Source organism: Dendrobates tinctorius, unplaced genomic scaffold, assembly GCF_039654945.1.
Source record: "Dendrobates tinctorius isolate UK_male_01 unplaced genomic scaffold, ASM3965494v1 ptg000070l, whole genome shotgun sequence".
NCBI classification, from domain to species: domain Eukaryota; kingdom Metazoa; phylum Chordata; class Amphibia; order Anura; family Dendrobatidae; genus Dendrobates; species Dendrobates tinctorius.
Window position 1 is genome coordinate 77360118 of NW_027361738.1, and position 16535 is coordinate 77376652.

The 16535-nt window shown below is 40.2% G+C and overlaps 1 protein-coding gene across 2 annotated transcripts; it reads left to right on the top strand.

Annotated features, from left to right (window-relative positions):
- The first annotated feature begins 3149 nt into the window (after positions 1-3149).
- On the top strand, positions 3150-14834 carry LOC141095708 (metalloreductase STEAP4-like). Of its 2 annotated transcripts, none has more exons than XM_073581950.1 (5): positions 3150-3360; positions 5278-5733; positions 9202-9729; positions 11729-11893; positions 12187-14834. In XM_073581950.1, the coding sequence occupies exons 1-5, from the start codon at positions 3343-3345 to the stop codon at positions 12430-12432; spliced, it is 1413 nt and encodes a 470-aa protein (XP_073438051.1). In that variant the 5' UTR covers positions 3150-3342; the 3' UTR covers positions 12433-14834. The 2 variants fall into 2 exon arrangements, with proteins under 2 accessions (XP_073438051.1, XP_073438052.1); XM_073581951.1 differs by lacking the exon at positions 3150-3360 and adding an exon at positions 3384-3891.
- The last annotated feature ends 1701 nt before the right edge of the window (positions 14835-16535 follow it).

Below are 16535 nucleotides of genomic sequence, written 5' to 3' on the forward strand. Positions count from 1 at the left end.
AGTAGACGTTTCCTGCAGGAGACAAATAAGCAGAATTGCCATAAGACACAGCAGGTGAACCATTTTTGTTCATTTTATGCAGATGTTTCTCAGATAAAATCTGCTTTTTCTGATACAGAAAAATGTCTTTCCTCCAGGTACAGTAAATTCTGTCTTATCATCTCAAAATGACGATTTTGACGACGTTGTTTTACAAACTTTTATATTGACAACGGACGACTCATAAATCGGATTTCTTCCAAGGAACTTTTTCTTATCAATGTGAATAAATCCTGGGTTTTTTTTTGGATGTAGCCCAATGTAATAAATAGGCCACTTTATAAGGAAATACACCGGATGTAATCCAAATGTTGGTAAAGAAATTACCCTTAATTCAAAACTCAGTTTGGGTTCTAAATAGGATTGTATACAAGGTGCAAGTATGGAGTTATTAAAGGCTTCAAATAATACCTAAAAAAAGTTCCACAATATATATATAACTATATAAATAGCCTATATTAAAGAAGAGGAGCCAAAAAAAGAGTGAAAGAACAGCACTTTAAATGAATATGCATGAAGTAAATAATCAAACAAGTTCCTAATAATCAGGAAAAAAAAATGTATGAAAGAATGCACAATGTGGAGCCGTAAAGCTAATTCTATATATGTATAGTAGGTGAAACACCTTTAAGTATATCATAGAGATAAAAGCAGTAAAGAAAGGCAGTATATTATCTCCATTAATGCATATGATGTGCAGGTTGATTCATCATCAAAAATCAATAAAACATAATGCAAAAAGGTGCAGAGAGGGTAAATGGACCTGGCATAATTACCTTGGAGTGGATGACAGACCCTGACGCGCGTTTCATATTTAGTTTTAGCTTAGGGGAAAGTATCAGCCACTCTAAAATAAGTAAGAAATTACATACAAATTACATACTGTTAGGGTTCGGGCACGTGACCTTATTTTCGGTCTGAGTGCGTGTTTTACCACGTCAAAGTGACAGGGCGGGAACGCCCTTACTTACGTAACGCTCACTAGTTAGGCACACTGAATACAGTTTTATGGTAAAACAATAATGTAACAATTTATTAAGATTACATCCGGATAATGCTGAATTATGGAATGGCAGATATAAATATTACCCTGTTTTGTTAATTCATTTCATGTGAATCACACAATTAATATGAATTATAGTACATAGAGAAATAAGCATCAATACTTTACCAAGTATTGTAACATTGTGTTCATGGCAGGTACGAGGGATGCAGTGACGAGTCGCGATACGGATTGTGCTTTTGGTAACAACTTTTATAGATTGATAACGGTAGGGCTATCCTAAGCAACCACTCAAAATAACAGAAACTGTCCTCGCAGGGACTCGGTACAAGCAAACACAGGTTGGAAGCACACGACTACTCCGGCAATGGACTGTACTCATACTAGCCCAAATTTAACCCTACACTTACCCTACACTATGCACTACTTCTATGCTAGAGTTGTGGCTTCTTCAACAATACCCAACTTTAAAAGGACCTGCCATGGTGGTTTAATCCATTTAGTCTGAAAAGCTCATTTTCCTGCTTAAAACACGGCTTTGCAGAGACTGGCTTCTCTGAAAAAGAACAGTTATGAAAAGAACCTTTTTGGCAATGCTGAATAACATGGAAATAAGTTCTCTCCTGTTAGGAAAAAGTCTCTCTAAGGGAAGTTGTTACCCTGTAATTCAAAGTTAGAGCAGAGTCTTTCTCTTTATCTCTCTTTCTTTCTTTCTTTCTTTCTTTCTTTTTCTTTCTTTCCCAAGAGATAGCTACTTTGCTTCCTTCCTGATGTACAGTATATACAATTTGATGAATTTGACGGAGGGAGTACTTATGCTCCTTGCAGCCCCAGCTCCTTCCCATCTCCGTCTCTGTCCCAAAGTGAAAACTTTTGTGGTTTAAATGTTTTTATGAATCGGCCCCACAATCTCCTAAAATGTAAGGCATATCCTATTATAACAGTGAACAAGCAAAGGGGATGCTAGCAGATAAGAGATCATTTAGCCTGGGAACTAATTGAAAATTAAAGTGTACCTATCATCATTACAAATGCCTTTTCAGATTAAGGTGTTGTGTGTGTACATGAAAAATGATGCTATTTCTGGTCATTATATGACTTGTATTTTGTATTTTTCACCAGTTTTCCCCTCTGCAGGCTGTGTTTCTAGTTATCAGTTGTCTCTGAGCTAGTGGGTAGAGATGAGCTGCTATGATGTCTCGTACACACGCAGACATACAGGATTCCTGCTTTCATTTATCTTTGTCTGGAGCAGGATCAATTTTTCATGGTAAGTTATAAGTTTAAGAGGAAGGAAGGAAGGAGGAGAAGAAGAAGTGGTGCGTAAGTGGACAAAGGTGAACATTTCTCTGACAAAGTATATTACAAAGTTTCTTATACTTTTTTTGTACTTTTTGTTTATGTGATGTTTGTAAAAAGAATAGCAGCTTTGAATGTAGATGGAGGAATAGGCATAATATAAGTCAAAATCACAACATAATACATAGACAAAAGTGTTCTATAAATTTAAGGAGGTACTCTCACTATTTAAAGAGGGGAGTGTATGTTCTTATTTTTTCCAGCTGCTCCCCTAAGTATTCAGTTTTTTTATTTATTTTTTTTTAAATCCACCACACAAATCCAGAGATATTGGCCTCTTTATAGTGCTGATTTTTACAGTCTTTACATGGGGGTGGAACTCACAGGGTGATTATGTAGAGCAGCCTAATGACACGCCTCTAGAGAGTCCTAAGAGACACACCCACTTAGTTAAGAGCATGAAAACAGGCACTAAATAAAAAGGTCTGTATCTCTGGAAGTGAATGATGGATTTAAAAGAAAAACAAATCAAAATGCTTGAGATCAGCGAGAATAAAATATTAGCAAGAACTGGACATTTTTCATCCGGAGGCAGTTCCCCCTCAAACTGTAAATTCATGGGGGATATGCTGTAATTTTTTGAAGGGCAGGAATCTATAAAGTTAATGAAAATTTACAGACAGATTCAGTGACGCATACAGAGCTATGGAATATGTGTCGGTCAGTTGCTCTACTAAAGTTAATTATACAATACACTGTAAATTTACCAATATCCTAAAGTGTTTTTTTGTAAGAAATTTGTGTTTTCTGAAGTATTCAGACTGTCCCCGAGTAATCTTGCCCAAACCATTCCTGGTATGGGAGGGATTTAAATCTGGCATATGAGATTATATTCTACGTAAAATACACAGGACACTTCATGTTCCCGGCTAAAGGCTGCAGGCGTCTTGGATGAAATAGTGTTGTTGCTGCAAGGAAGATTTGCATTGACTTCTCCAAGGATGGAACAAGACGGCGCGGTAAGTACGGGCTCACTTACTGGCTCAGTGATCATTGGTATGTAAAACTAAATCCGACAGAGAGACTACATTACCAGCTGCGTAGATGCTGCCTTATATTCGCAGAAGTGTGTGGTAATGATATGGGGAAGCAGCTACTTCGTTTGCCTTGTTCTGCTTGAAATATTTTGGAGTGTTGAAATTCTTGGCATGTGAAGTCATCTCTGTTTTAAAAGGAAATTATCATCGGAAAGTAAAATTATTTCAATCAGGTTTTTACAATAAACATAGTTTTAGATTACTTTCTTGTTATGTAGCTATCCAATAAAAAATGAAATATTTTAGTTTCTATGTTTCCTGTTTATTGAAGCTCGCTATTTAGCTTTGCTGTGTAGATTGGGACAGAGACGTAGAAGGAAGATTTCATGACAACTCTATCGCACTGAGAGAAACTTAACTTAATATTTTGGAAAAACTTTTTATCTCCCTATCTATAGGATGAGGTTAACTGACTGATTGCTGGAGGTCTTATAGCTGGGACCCTCAGTGATGGTAAGATGTGGGCTCTGGAACCCGAGAACTGAGATCTGCAGAGCCAAGTCTTGAATGGAGCACAGGTGTACATGCTCAACCTCTGCACTATTCATTGTCTGAGGGACTGCTGGAAATAGCAGAGCACTCCTCTTTCTCTGTCTTAAAGAAAATTTAAAGGGATTGTCCAGGCTTAGGGCACAAGTCTGCAGTCACTCAGTGGGCACGCTGTCAGGAATTCTCCAAAGCCAGGTGCTGCTATTTGTATACATGCAGTCACATGCCAACTAGAAGTGCACAAACTTATTCAATACATTTGAATTGAATGAGGCCTGACACGTCTAGTCAGAATGTGGCCGGAAGTATTCAAATCGCATTCTGCGCTTTTGGCATCGACACTCGCGAATCCTGACAGCGTTACACTGTGAGGATTCACACTGAGTGACTGCAGACTTTAGCCCCAAACATCGACAACTCCTCTAATGTTTTGAAAATGACTCTTTTGAAGTGGTTGAACACTTTCTGACCACATTTTTTTAAAAAATCCCTCAACTGTTTTTAACAGAAAAATCAATCTTGAATACCCCCATGGAAAACCACTATGCTGTGTTACAATTTCCCTGTAGTGTATACATTGTCAGTGCACACACTACATCCACTATCACATCCGTGGCACTCGAGATGGTAACAGTCAAGTGGGTAACTACTTGACTCCATCCTATTTTGCACAGGTGCCAAAAATCCTAATCGCATGCTCAGAGGTTCACCTCAACAGCCACTGCCCAATGTTTACACCTGAGATCCATGAGCAACAAAGGATCTTGAAATGCAGCTTAAGGAATAATGCTACTTTATGGCAGTGCACAATATTTCAATGCTTTTTAGAAAGTGGTCAATCACTGCAGATAATGCAGGATGGTAGTATTATACTCACAATTAAGGTAAAGTTTGCAGCTCCTCTGTCGTTTCCTGTTCTCCAGAAGAGGGCTCTATGATTTCTTGGAGACTATATATCATGACTTCTGCTCCAAGTCCCATCTTGTATCATGGGAAAAAAAAGGACAGAAAAAGAAGCTGAAGCTGCATCTCCCTCCTCCCCTTGACTTTTATTTATGGAAAAATAATTTTTAATATATTGCCCCAATTCCTCATTGTACCTGATTGTCCAACTCCTTGTACAAACATTAAACATCTGTTCCAAAAGATTTCTTTTAACACTTCTTCAGGTCAGATTGGGGCCCCTTGTACTTCACTGACCCCTGTGAAGATGAATGGGTCTAGATCTCGGAATAAGCAGAAATAGGAAATAATTAAAACTGTCTATAATTAAAAGATGTAAAAAAATTGTTATCATATCTGTTGTCACTGATTCTCACCCATGAAGCGATTCATGTTTGTATTTTGCAGGAAAACGGCGACTCATCAAACTGTTTTCCACTTCGGACAATGGAGTCAGCAAAGCTCAAAACTGTTTGTATTTTCGGAACAGGAGATTTTGGAAGATCACTCGGAGTCAAGTTGCTCCAATGCGGCTATTCTCTTGTTTTCGGGAGCAGAAATCCTAATTCTTCCAATCTCATTCCTAAGGGAGCAGAAATTTTTGGCCACGCAGAAGCAGTAAAAAAATCTTCAATTATTATCATAGCCATCCACAGAGAACACTATGGTTTTCTTTCTGGTCTTGCTGATGTTTTGAAGGGTAAAGTCTTGGTAGACGTCAGCAACAATCTGAAAATAAACCAGTACCCGGAATCCAATGCTGAATACCTGGCGGGTTTGTTACCAGGATGCAAAGTAGTTAAGGCTTTCAACACAGTCTCTGCCTGGGCGCTGCAGTCTGGAACGTTAGATGCAAGTAGACAGGTGAGAAATAAAGATAAACCCATTGGGAAACCAATGAGAGATATATTGGAGTATAACTATAGGAGGGTCAGAGAGGTGGCAGGCAAACGAAGGTCCTGTTATAAATGGCATATTGTTGTGAGGGGAGCAGCAGGCTCAAATGTTACCACTGGGGACAAACCTACTAGAAACTCAGCACTTTTGCCAATGCTTTTTGGCTTTGGTTTGTCCATTACATCCCAAAACACATAATCCATTAACACCATTGAAGTCTTCTTGTAAGGCACTGGTCCTCTTTGTGGAGATCCAGTTGAAAAAAGGGGTGTCACCAGCAAAGCTCTTTGTAGAGATGGGCGACATGCTCGGCACTTCTCGATTATAGATCGAGCATTGGTGTGCTCAATCGAGTAGAAAGCAATGTCGAGTATCGCGTGATGCTCCAGTGCCCGGATCCCAGTAAGTGAATTAACTGAACAGAGAGAGATAATGAGAGAATTTTTCCATCCTCCGGAAAAATGCTTGAGTTTGCCATTAACTTCTATTATGCTTGTTACTCGAGTTAAGTACGTCTGAGTGTCCAAAGTGCCCCATTCGAGTACCAAGCACTCAAGCATTTCAGACTCCATCAACACTACTCTTTAATAAAAGCATGGTCAAAATGAAGAAAATTGACATATACGTCAGGAAAGTAGCTGGTGCAAAATCTACATTACGCCTGTCTACATCATGGGCTCTGTTAAAGCTTCTGGAGATTCTTCTGTCTGTTTCTACTGCAGCTTTAGCAGCCAGAACAGGGACTTGCCTGGGTCTGGGTGCTATCAATGATTGAGCATTGCCACGATTATAAGTTAGTTCTATTGTTAAACCAACAGTTAGGGATACCTTAGCATTGAGCACCACCTCAACTCGGGCATGTGTGGAGGTATCATGACCATAAGACTCAAAGGACCCTCTGCCTCATAAGAATACACTAGAGAAGAGCAAGAAGAGTCCAACTACCCTGTTTGGCATCCAGTTTGGTTCTCGATGGCAGACAGATCAAGGCAGTGTATAATTCTGCACCGGTAATCCTCTGCACCGGCCTTCTGGGCACCTCCGACTCTTGGCCCCATGCAACGTCAACATCACAAAAGCCTAGTAAGCAGCAGGATGCCGGTGCAAAAGGGAATACAACCATGGTCCGGCTGCCATGAAGGACCCAACTGAATGCGAGACCAGTGTAATCTAAATCTCATTGCTCATCTTTAGAAGACACCAGTATTGTAAATAACGTGATAAGGGAAGTATTTTTTTTAAAGGATTTGTTGTAAAGGATTTGGACACCATTTGGGAACTTGTTCGTTTTCTATTATACTAATGAATTTGGGGCTAAAAATAATTTTTGCAATTGTGTGTCATTAAAAAATGTTGCACCGTTTTGCTTTATTTCCCTGCACCTTTAACTTTGGTCTGTTTGATGTCTGTGCACATATTTTAAATCAGCAGAGAAGGGTTGATAAAGGGACAGATAAAAGAATTACAAGCTCTACGTCAGGGTGACCTCATTGCCGAATTCTCCGTTGACTCACTCTACAGTCGGCAATGGATAGGAAAACAAAGAGCACATAAAAACCAAACAGCATAATATTTTTTAATGAAAGTTGAAGATAAAAATCTTTTTTAGGCCAAAATACATACAAGTAAAATGGACCCCAAGGTAACATCATCACAGTAAACTACCTGTAATGATGATTACTTCCGCACCTTTATATTATAAATCTGTATCACCGTTGTCTTGTAATCCATTGGCAAATTCTTATGTTAATGAGCTCGCAACTTCAGGAGTTTGGCCTGCAATTACAGCTCTTTGTCCTCTAACTCTCTTCCTCCTCCCGGTGCCGCCCTCCTGCCTGTGATTGACAGGTCTGAGGTCACTCATCTATATGACATGGTCCCCCAGCCAACATCCTGTACAGGCGCCGTCATTACAGAGGTAGAATATGTGTAGTAACGTCCTAAATACGTTGCAAGACCTGGAATATCAATCTGCACATGTGCCGCTACTGGGAATGATGGCACCTGCTTGAGATCTCAGGTGGGAAAATAGGTCACAGAGACTTACTTCTTGCACAGGTACCATCATTCCCAGAGGCGGCCTCACTCCCAAAATGACGGCATCAGCCAGTGGAGCTGGTCACATAAGGAGGACGGTGCTAGGAGGAGAAAGAGGCCACAGAGCTATAAGTGCAGATGAAGCCCCTGAAGTTGTGAACTAATTTCCAAAAGAAGTCACCAATGGATTGATTACAAAACAACAGAGACACAGAATTGTAATAAAATAGTCATGGACGTAATCATCATTACGTGTATTTTAAACTGTGATAACATTAATTTGGGGTGTACAAACCTACTGACAGGCTTAAAATACGCTTTATCACAGGCAAAGGAAACAGCTTATAGAGTAGGATAAATACTTAATTAAAAAAAACATCATTTCAACAGTAAGTGTCCAACTTTTGTGCAGCACCCCCACTGGGGAAATGAAACATTACACACTTCCAATCTTATCAATGCATTATGTGTATAAGGGTATGTTCACACTAGGCATTTTTTCAGCGTTTTTTTTTCTGCAGCAAGACCTGATCTTAGGCTAGGTTCGCATTTGTGGCTGGGCAAGCTGCGGACGTCCTCCCTGAAGCTCCGCCCACGGCCGCACCTCCTCTGGACAGTGCTGCCTACGGCCGCATGCGGCCTGCGTACCCTATCTCTAACATTGGGTACGCAGTCCATGAGGATGTATGCGGATGCGTCCGCATGTGTCGTTTTGACGATGCGACAAAAAACAAGTTTCAACATGGTGTGTTACATGGTGCGTTTGACGTAGGTCACTGCACCGTCAAAACAACGCATGCGGAAGCATCCACATACTGTGGCATGACCTGCGTACCCAATGCTAAAGGTAGGATACGCAGGCCGCATGCAGAAGTATGCGGCAGTAGGCGGAGCTAACCGGAGGAGGTGCAGCCGTGGGCGGAGCTTCACGGAGGACGTCCGCAGCCCTCCACAGCTCACCCAGCTGCAAATGTGAACCTAGCCTCAGGAAAGAAGCTGCAGAAAAAAAGCATATTTTTTTTGTGTTTTTTTTGCTGCTTTTTGATTCGTTTTTTGTGCTTTTTTTGTGTCAGTTTTAGCATGCTAGATTTGTCTCTTGTTCATGCTGATAAAGTTTAGTGTTGAAAAAAAAGTTCAGGTTTTGACAAAAAAAAAAATACCGTTCCAAAAAAACAAAACCTGAGTTTTTTTCAGCGTTTCGTGACAATTGGCAAACGCAATGATTTACGCAAGGACATTGAAACAGGAGGGCCTTTGTAAGAAGTTAGAAGGGTCCACTCATAACTTGGCATCATGGCCGATGCCTCTACGTGACAGCCATAGCTCAAATATCTTTGATTTTAAAAAGTAGACGCTCGTGATTACACAATTTTGAAACGTTGACTTGTCTCGCAACAGGTCTTTATGTGTGGTGACGACAACAAGGCAAAGGAAGAAGTGATGGAGATCGCCCGTTCTCTTGGACTTACACCTCTGGACCAAGGATCTCTACTGGCAGCCAACGAGATAGAGAACTACCCCCTACAACTATTTCCTATGTGGAGACTGCCATGTTACATCTGTGCCGGATTCACGGTGTTGATTTTCCTCTATTGCTTGGTGACTGAAGTGTTTCATCCCTTGGCTGATAGAAAAGAAGACACCTCGTATCTTATTGCCATAGCTATTCCTAACAGAGTGTTCCCTATTGTGTCCCTTATCCTTCTGGCTTTAGTTTACCTAGCAGGAATCATTGCCGCTATCATCCAACTCTATAGAGGCACAAAATATAGCCGCTTCCCCAACTGGCTGGACCAATGGATGCTCTGCCGAAAGCAGCTGGGACTTATAGCCTTGGCGTATGCTTTTCTACATGCTATCTACACCTTGGTTATGCCTATTCGGTACTATGTACGATGGTGGGCGGACTATTATCTAGTCAAACAGGTAATCAGTGCTATACTATAATAGAACCAGAACTCTAATATTTGCAGGTTGCTCGTTGTTACATTTATGGGCTTTGCCAGAGAAAGTAGAGTTTACGATAAAGTTTTCAATAATTTCTACTGTATGGATGCATTTTATTGTCTCCCATTCCCATGTTTTATTATGTTTTTCTTTAGGGATACATGAAGAAACATATAGGGCCGGCTGCAAAAATGCCCTTTAGAGGGACCATATGATCAGAAAATAACAAAATTTAAATTAAGTTTGTATTTTTTTTAATGAATTTTGGTGACATTATTTCATTTGTCAAGTCTTTGAATTTTAAAGTATCATAAAATCTTAAAATAGTTTGACATTTCATGTTCTATACAGATGACTTTTCAGCAGTCTCATTTTCATCAAAGGCAGAACTACAATGGCAAATACAGTATACAATAGATAACTTTGGATAAGCAACAGGTGATGTCACAGCTCACCACCTCCTCCTGTACAATGACAAATAACACCTCTATGTATATAGTTGATAACACAAGATCTACCATTCACAATAGATGATGTCACAGCTCACCTCCTCCTCCTGTACAATGACTGATAACATCTCTATAAACAGTAGATAACACAGGATCCACCATTCACAATATTTGATGTCACAGCTCACCTCCTCTTGTACAATGACTGATAACACCTCTATACTGTATACAGTATATAACACAGGATCCACCATTCACATTAGGTAATGTCACAGCTCACCTCCTCTTCTACAATGACTGATAACACAAGATTCACCATTCACAATAGATGCTGTCACAGCTCACCTCCTACTGTACAATGACTGATAACATCTCTATATACAGTACATAATACAGGATCCACCATTCACAATAGGGGATGTCACAGCTCACTTCCTCCTGTACAATGACTGATAACACCTCTATATATATATATAGAGTAGAAAGTACAGAATCCACCATTCACAATAGGTGATATCACACCTTACCTCCTCCTCCTGTACAATGATTAATAATACCTCAATATACAATAGCTAACACAGGATCTACCGTTCACAATAGGTGATATCACAGCTCACCTCCTCCTCCTGTATAATGACTGATAATACCTCTATATACAGTAGATAACACAGGATACTCCACTCACAATAGGTGATATTACAGCTCACCTCCTCCTCCTGTACAATGACTGATAACACCTCTATATACAGTAGATAACACAGGATCCACAGTTCACAATAGATGGTATCACAGCTCACCTTCTCCTCCTGTACAATGACGGAAAACACCTCTATATACAGTAGATAACACAGGATCCACCATTCCAATAGGTGATATCACAGCTCACCTCCTTCTGTATAATTACTGATAGCACCTTTCTATACAGTAGATAACACAGGATCCTCCACTCACAATAGGTGATGTCACAGCTCACCTCCTCCCCCTGTACAATGACTGATAACACCTCTATATACAGTAGATAACACAGGATCCACCATTCCAATAGGTGATATCACAGCTCACCTCCTCCTCCTGTATAATTACTGATAGCACCTTTCTATACAGTAGATAACACAGGATCCACCATTCACAATAGGTAATGTCACAGCTATGATATATACAGTAATACAGTAAGTAAAAATAGATTTTTTTTAACATAAGTGCTGTATGAACATTTTTGATGTATAGTATATATTGGGGAAAAGGGGAAGTGGAAGGTGTCTGAGATTAGGACTATAAGGCCGGGATCACACAGCGAGAAACTCAGCCGAGTCTCGCATGTTAATACCCGGCACTGCCGCCGGCACTGGGGAGCGGAGAATGCGGCTACATGTATTTCTATGCGGTCGCACACTCTGATCCGAAAGCTGGCGGCAGTGCCGGGTATTAACATGCGAGACTCGGCTGAGTTTCTCTCATGTGTGATCCCAGCCTAATGGTCGCGTGAAAGATTTTCTAGAATTAATACTAGTCCTTATTGTTTCTTTCAGATAAAAAACAATGACACATACCCATTCAGAAACTACTATGCCTGGCTTTCTGACTCCTATGTAGCATTGGGCATACTAGGATTTTTCTTTTACGCTTTATTAGGCATCACATCACTGCCATCAGTAAGTAATGCTGTCAACTGGCGAGAATTTCGTTTTGTACAGGTGAGTACATTGTATAATCCAATACTTGTTCCTTTTTAAAATTTGTGATTAGAAAATTGGCTTTGCAATTAATCTTTGTGTTCTTCACTATTTTCAGTAAAATCATTTTTATTAATTACCCTTATGGGGACTGGATTTATATTTTTATAGGATTTTTTGTATTGTGGAATATGTAGATTATCATTTTTATATATCTTTTCATTTTGAATTATTATTTTTTCTTCAATGCTATTGCTTTTCTTTTTCAAGTTTGCGACTAACTCATTTTTTTAATGTTGTATTACTTTTTACAGTCAAAATTAGGCTACCTGACTTTGGTGCTGTGTACTGCACATACACTTGTCTACGGTGGGGACAGATTCATCTATGGACCTTTCTACCGATGGTATCTCCCTCCAGCTTTTGTGGTTTCATTAATTATCCCATGTGCCGTACTGGTCGTGAAATTCATCCTGATTGTGCCATGTCTGGACCAGAGGATCACAAAAATCCGCCAGGGATGGGAAAGGAAATCAAAGGCGACTAATAATGACAGCTGAAACATACAACCATTCATGGACATGCTTCAATAATAAAAAGGACAAACATATCCCCAAGGGCACTGTAAGGAACGACTAAAAATATTGGCATCATTGATGGAGCCTATATGACATCTTCACTGGGTTGGGAGGAATTTTCAGTCCTTCTCTGAAACAATGTGACCTCTGGACATCTGGTGGGTATTTGATTGGTCGGAGAAGTCGCAGGCCACACCCTTGCGGAACACTGATGCATAAAAGCCAACTATCCCTATTTTGCCAAGACTGTCCTGATTTTCTCTTAAATAGTCCCAGCAAATTTTACATTTCCCAGGAGGAAAAGGGTCGGGTTTACACAACCTCCCCTACAAATATTGGTTCTGTTTGGGATCGGAAGCGAGATCACGCAGAATCTAGGAAGGACTAAACCGTTTCTACAGTGCCAATGCCAATGTTGATAAAGGTTCTAATGCCTCCTTTTTTGTCAGGGCATCTGGTGATAGTTTCAGACTCTTTGGACCTGCATTTTTGTGCTACACTATCATCTGACTACAAGGGGATTGTGTTAAGCAAACATTAGATGTTACGGGGTTCATAAAACATGGAGCAAAGCTCGGTTTGGTCCCCTTCACATTTTTCTATGAGCTGAACTCCCCTCACATGTACACAGTAGTTGCAGACAATTATATAGAGATGAGCTGATTAACACTAAAGGAATCAAATCTGTGATTAATTTTTGAATACTTAATTTGTGCAAATCCAGCAAACAGTGGTGGCCTGTGTTCTGCCATTCTTCTGAATTCTGAGGGCCAAGAAGGGGTTAAAAAACAACTCATCACACTTTTTTTGTCTTTGCTGTGCCCTCAGATTGAATACTTTTTTCCTTCTTATGGGTCTTCAGGAAGGCATCATTTGGTCACATGGGGAGCGATGTACATCAATGACATGCATGGTGTCGCATGTGATAACATGGGGCACAACGCAAGTCATTAAGGGGACATTTCTAAGTTGGCTCTTGAGCAGCTCAGAGCTGTGCAATCTCCTTACTTCCTTGTTGTTTGGGGGACAGGTGCTCCTCCTTGAGTAACAGTTCTGTCAGTCCTGCTGAAGCACAAGAAAATCCTGATGCTGAGGATTATGATTCTACAGGACTGATAAGAGAACTCTCATTAGGAGCTGAGATGAAAGGAGAGGCAGGTGAACAGCTAAAAGTTGTATTGAAATCAATGGCCTAGAGAGAACTGACTGTGATATTAGAAGTTAACTCCTCAGCCTGTAATGTAACTACTGTGAGCATTTTGACACCAGGGTCCGGTGGCCAAGCTTCTTGTAAACAAGCTGTACACTATGTATGATAAAAGATCTCATTAAAGATGAATGACAGTAAATAGAAAAAGCAAGTCAATTGCAAACTTGCTTATTTTCATGTTATCTAATTAACTGAGGCAATTTAATAACTTGAGAATCCTCCTTTTATGTCATTGACATGCTAAAAGAACTTGAGGGAGGGTAACATGCAAGAAGAGACCTTTTGGAGGACCAAGCAGGCAACACTGATTGCAGGATAGGTAAGAGGAGGGCTGAGAAGAGTTGAGTTAGAGCTTATCAGCCTTTTTTGCCCCTTACTGGCAGATTTAAGTTACATTGAATTTCCTTGATGGAAACAAAATTGAGCGAATTGACCCAAATTCAACTTTGGGAGATTTGACGTTATGAATCAAGAAGGGTCTCTATGCTAACATCTATTCCATATGGATATAATGGGTACAAGGTTCCATTTCTAGAGGGTTAAACAGCTCTCCTGACATGTTTGTATTAGTAAAGATTTACATTACCCATCATATAAAAACTCTAAAACATCTTATCCAAAAATTCTAATTATTGCCGTTCCTCTGTTATCCTTCCTGCAAAGTGGGTGTTACCAGCACGGGATGTGTCTCTATATAACCTCATACTGTCCAATCAGCGCTGGCAGTGTCACCCTGTGGAAGGACACACCCTATTGTCAAGGGGAATTGTCACACCAAGTTGTCAGTTTATTCATACAATTCTAAGAGTAATAACAGCACAGCAAAAACATAAGAGATAAGATGGTCTAGAAATGTTATTTTATAGGGAATACACAACTCTACTTAGACAGACATGTCAGGAGAGGTGACAGGTGCTTCAGGGTTGCATCATGCAGTCATCTAATCCCATATCTTCATCTACATGCACCATGAATAATATTTATCTCCAAAGTCATGCACATTTTATATACATTAAGCCTTACATTATAGTAGTGACATTTGTTTAAGTTTCATATTGAACGTGGTATATGCCAAATATTTAAAGGGCCATTCAAATTTATTAAAAATAAAAATTTACTGTATATCTGTTTTTTATCATTTTTTCTGAAAATAAATAATAGTCAAAATTCTAAACTTGAGAGTCCTGGGGTTTGTCTGCAGCATAACTTGCTCACTGACTGTACAATTACTTGGCAGTATGGCCTGCTTTGTTTAAAAAGGTCCTCGAACTCATGGGGGCAAATATACGAGTCCTGTGTAATGTTTAGACTTCCTAAGACCAGAAAGCCTGAGAATGAGCTAAATATATCCATGTGGTTCATCCTACGTGATAACAGGAGGGTGTCTTCAGACCTTTATGTTTCATTTTACTCTCGGTTGGCTTACTTTTTTAAAAAAAAAAAAATTTTGCACCAAAATTTTTTGAGGTTTGTTGGCCCATTGTAAACCAGGCCCTCTTTTCAGATGAGTCATGCCTCTTCCGTGCAAAACCATTTTCCCTTCTTGAGTAGAGATGAGTGAATTTGTTTGGATTTTGGCCCCGAATCTGATTTTGACATATTCGAGCCATATTCGAACACTATTCATGCCGAAGGTATGTCTTGTGATCGGTTCCGAACAAATTTGGTAATTTCTACTCCCATTGACTCTAATGACGTCCGGCTGTGTATTGCATAAACAATATTCGATTCCGATCGTATCTGGAACCAAATACAAACAAATTCGCTCATCTCTCTTCTTGAGTGACCCGAAACAGTGTTTAAGCATATAATATCTAAAACTGGATTACAAACTTTGTCAAAATTTTTCACAAAATCAAATCTTATTGCTTCTTGCGTGCCCTCAGCTCTGGGCCAGTTCATCTAGCTGAATACCTTAAAAGTGTTTTTCCTCTAGAGGCATGCATCACTTATCAGGATGGGTCAGTAACTTTATGATGCTGGTGGCGGTCCATTTACTAGAGCCTTTACCGATCATGAGAACGATGGTCCTCTGTCCACCATGTGCATGGAGTGGCAATGCTCATGTGTCACTAGTGATGAACGAACGTGCTCGGATAAGGTGTTATCCGACCATGCTCGCATGCTAACAGAGTGACCTCGATCGTGCGCTCGAACAGTATGTTCTACAGCCGCAACACATGCAGGGATGGCCTAACAAACAGGCAATCCATGCATGAATTGCGCCTGTCGAATAGCCACGGGGACTCAAACAAATTTTTTGAGCACTCCGAAGACACTGAGTTACCACACGAGCATGGTCGGATAACTCACTATGTATAACCAACTTTCTATTCAATGTCTATGGGAGCAGTGGCACATCAGTGAAAAGAGTGATACTGTTGTGTGTAAACCAGGTATTGGTACTTTTGGCAGTGTGGACAGGGGCCAGGTCCTGCTGGAGAATGTCATTTCCATCTCCAATAAGCTTGTCGGCAGAGGGAAGCATGAAGTGCTCTAAAATTTCCTGGTAGACGGCTGCGCTGACTTTGGTCTTGATAAAGCACAGTGGACCTACACCAGCAGATGACATGGCCCCCCAAACCATCACTGATTGTGGAAACTTCACACTAGACCTCAAGCAACTTGGATTGTGGCCTCTCCACTCTTCCTCCAGACTCTGGAACCTCGATTTCCAAGGTGTAGCGTGAGGTTTCCACAATCAGTGATGGTTTGTTAATAATCAGTAAATGCTTAGTAGACAGTTGTGAGATGATAATAATAACCTGAGAAGCTACATGTTTATTATCCCCTTCTGAGACTATAAACATCAACCTCAGCTGTCACCTTTCCCTCTGCTGGTTAAGAATAATATGGGGGACCCCACACCATTTTT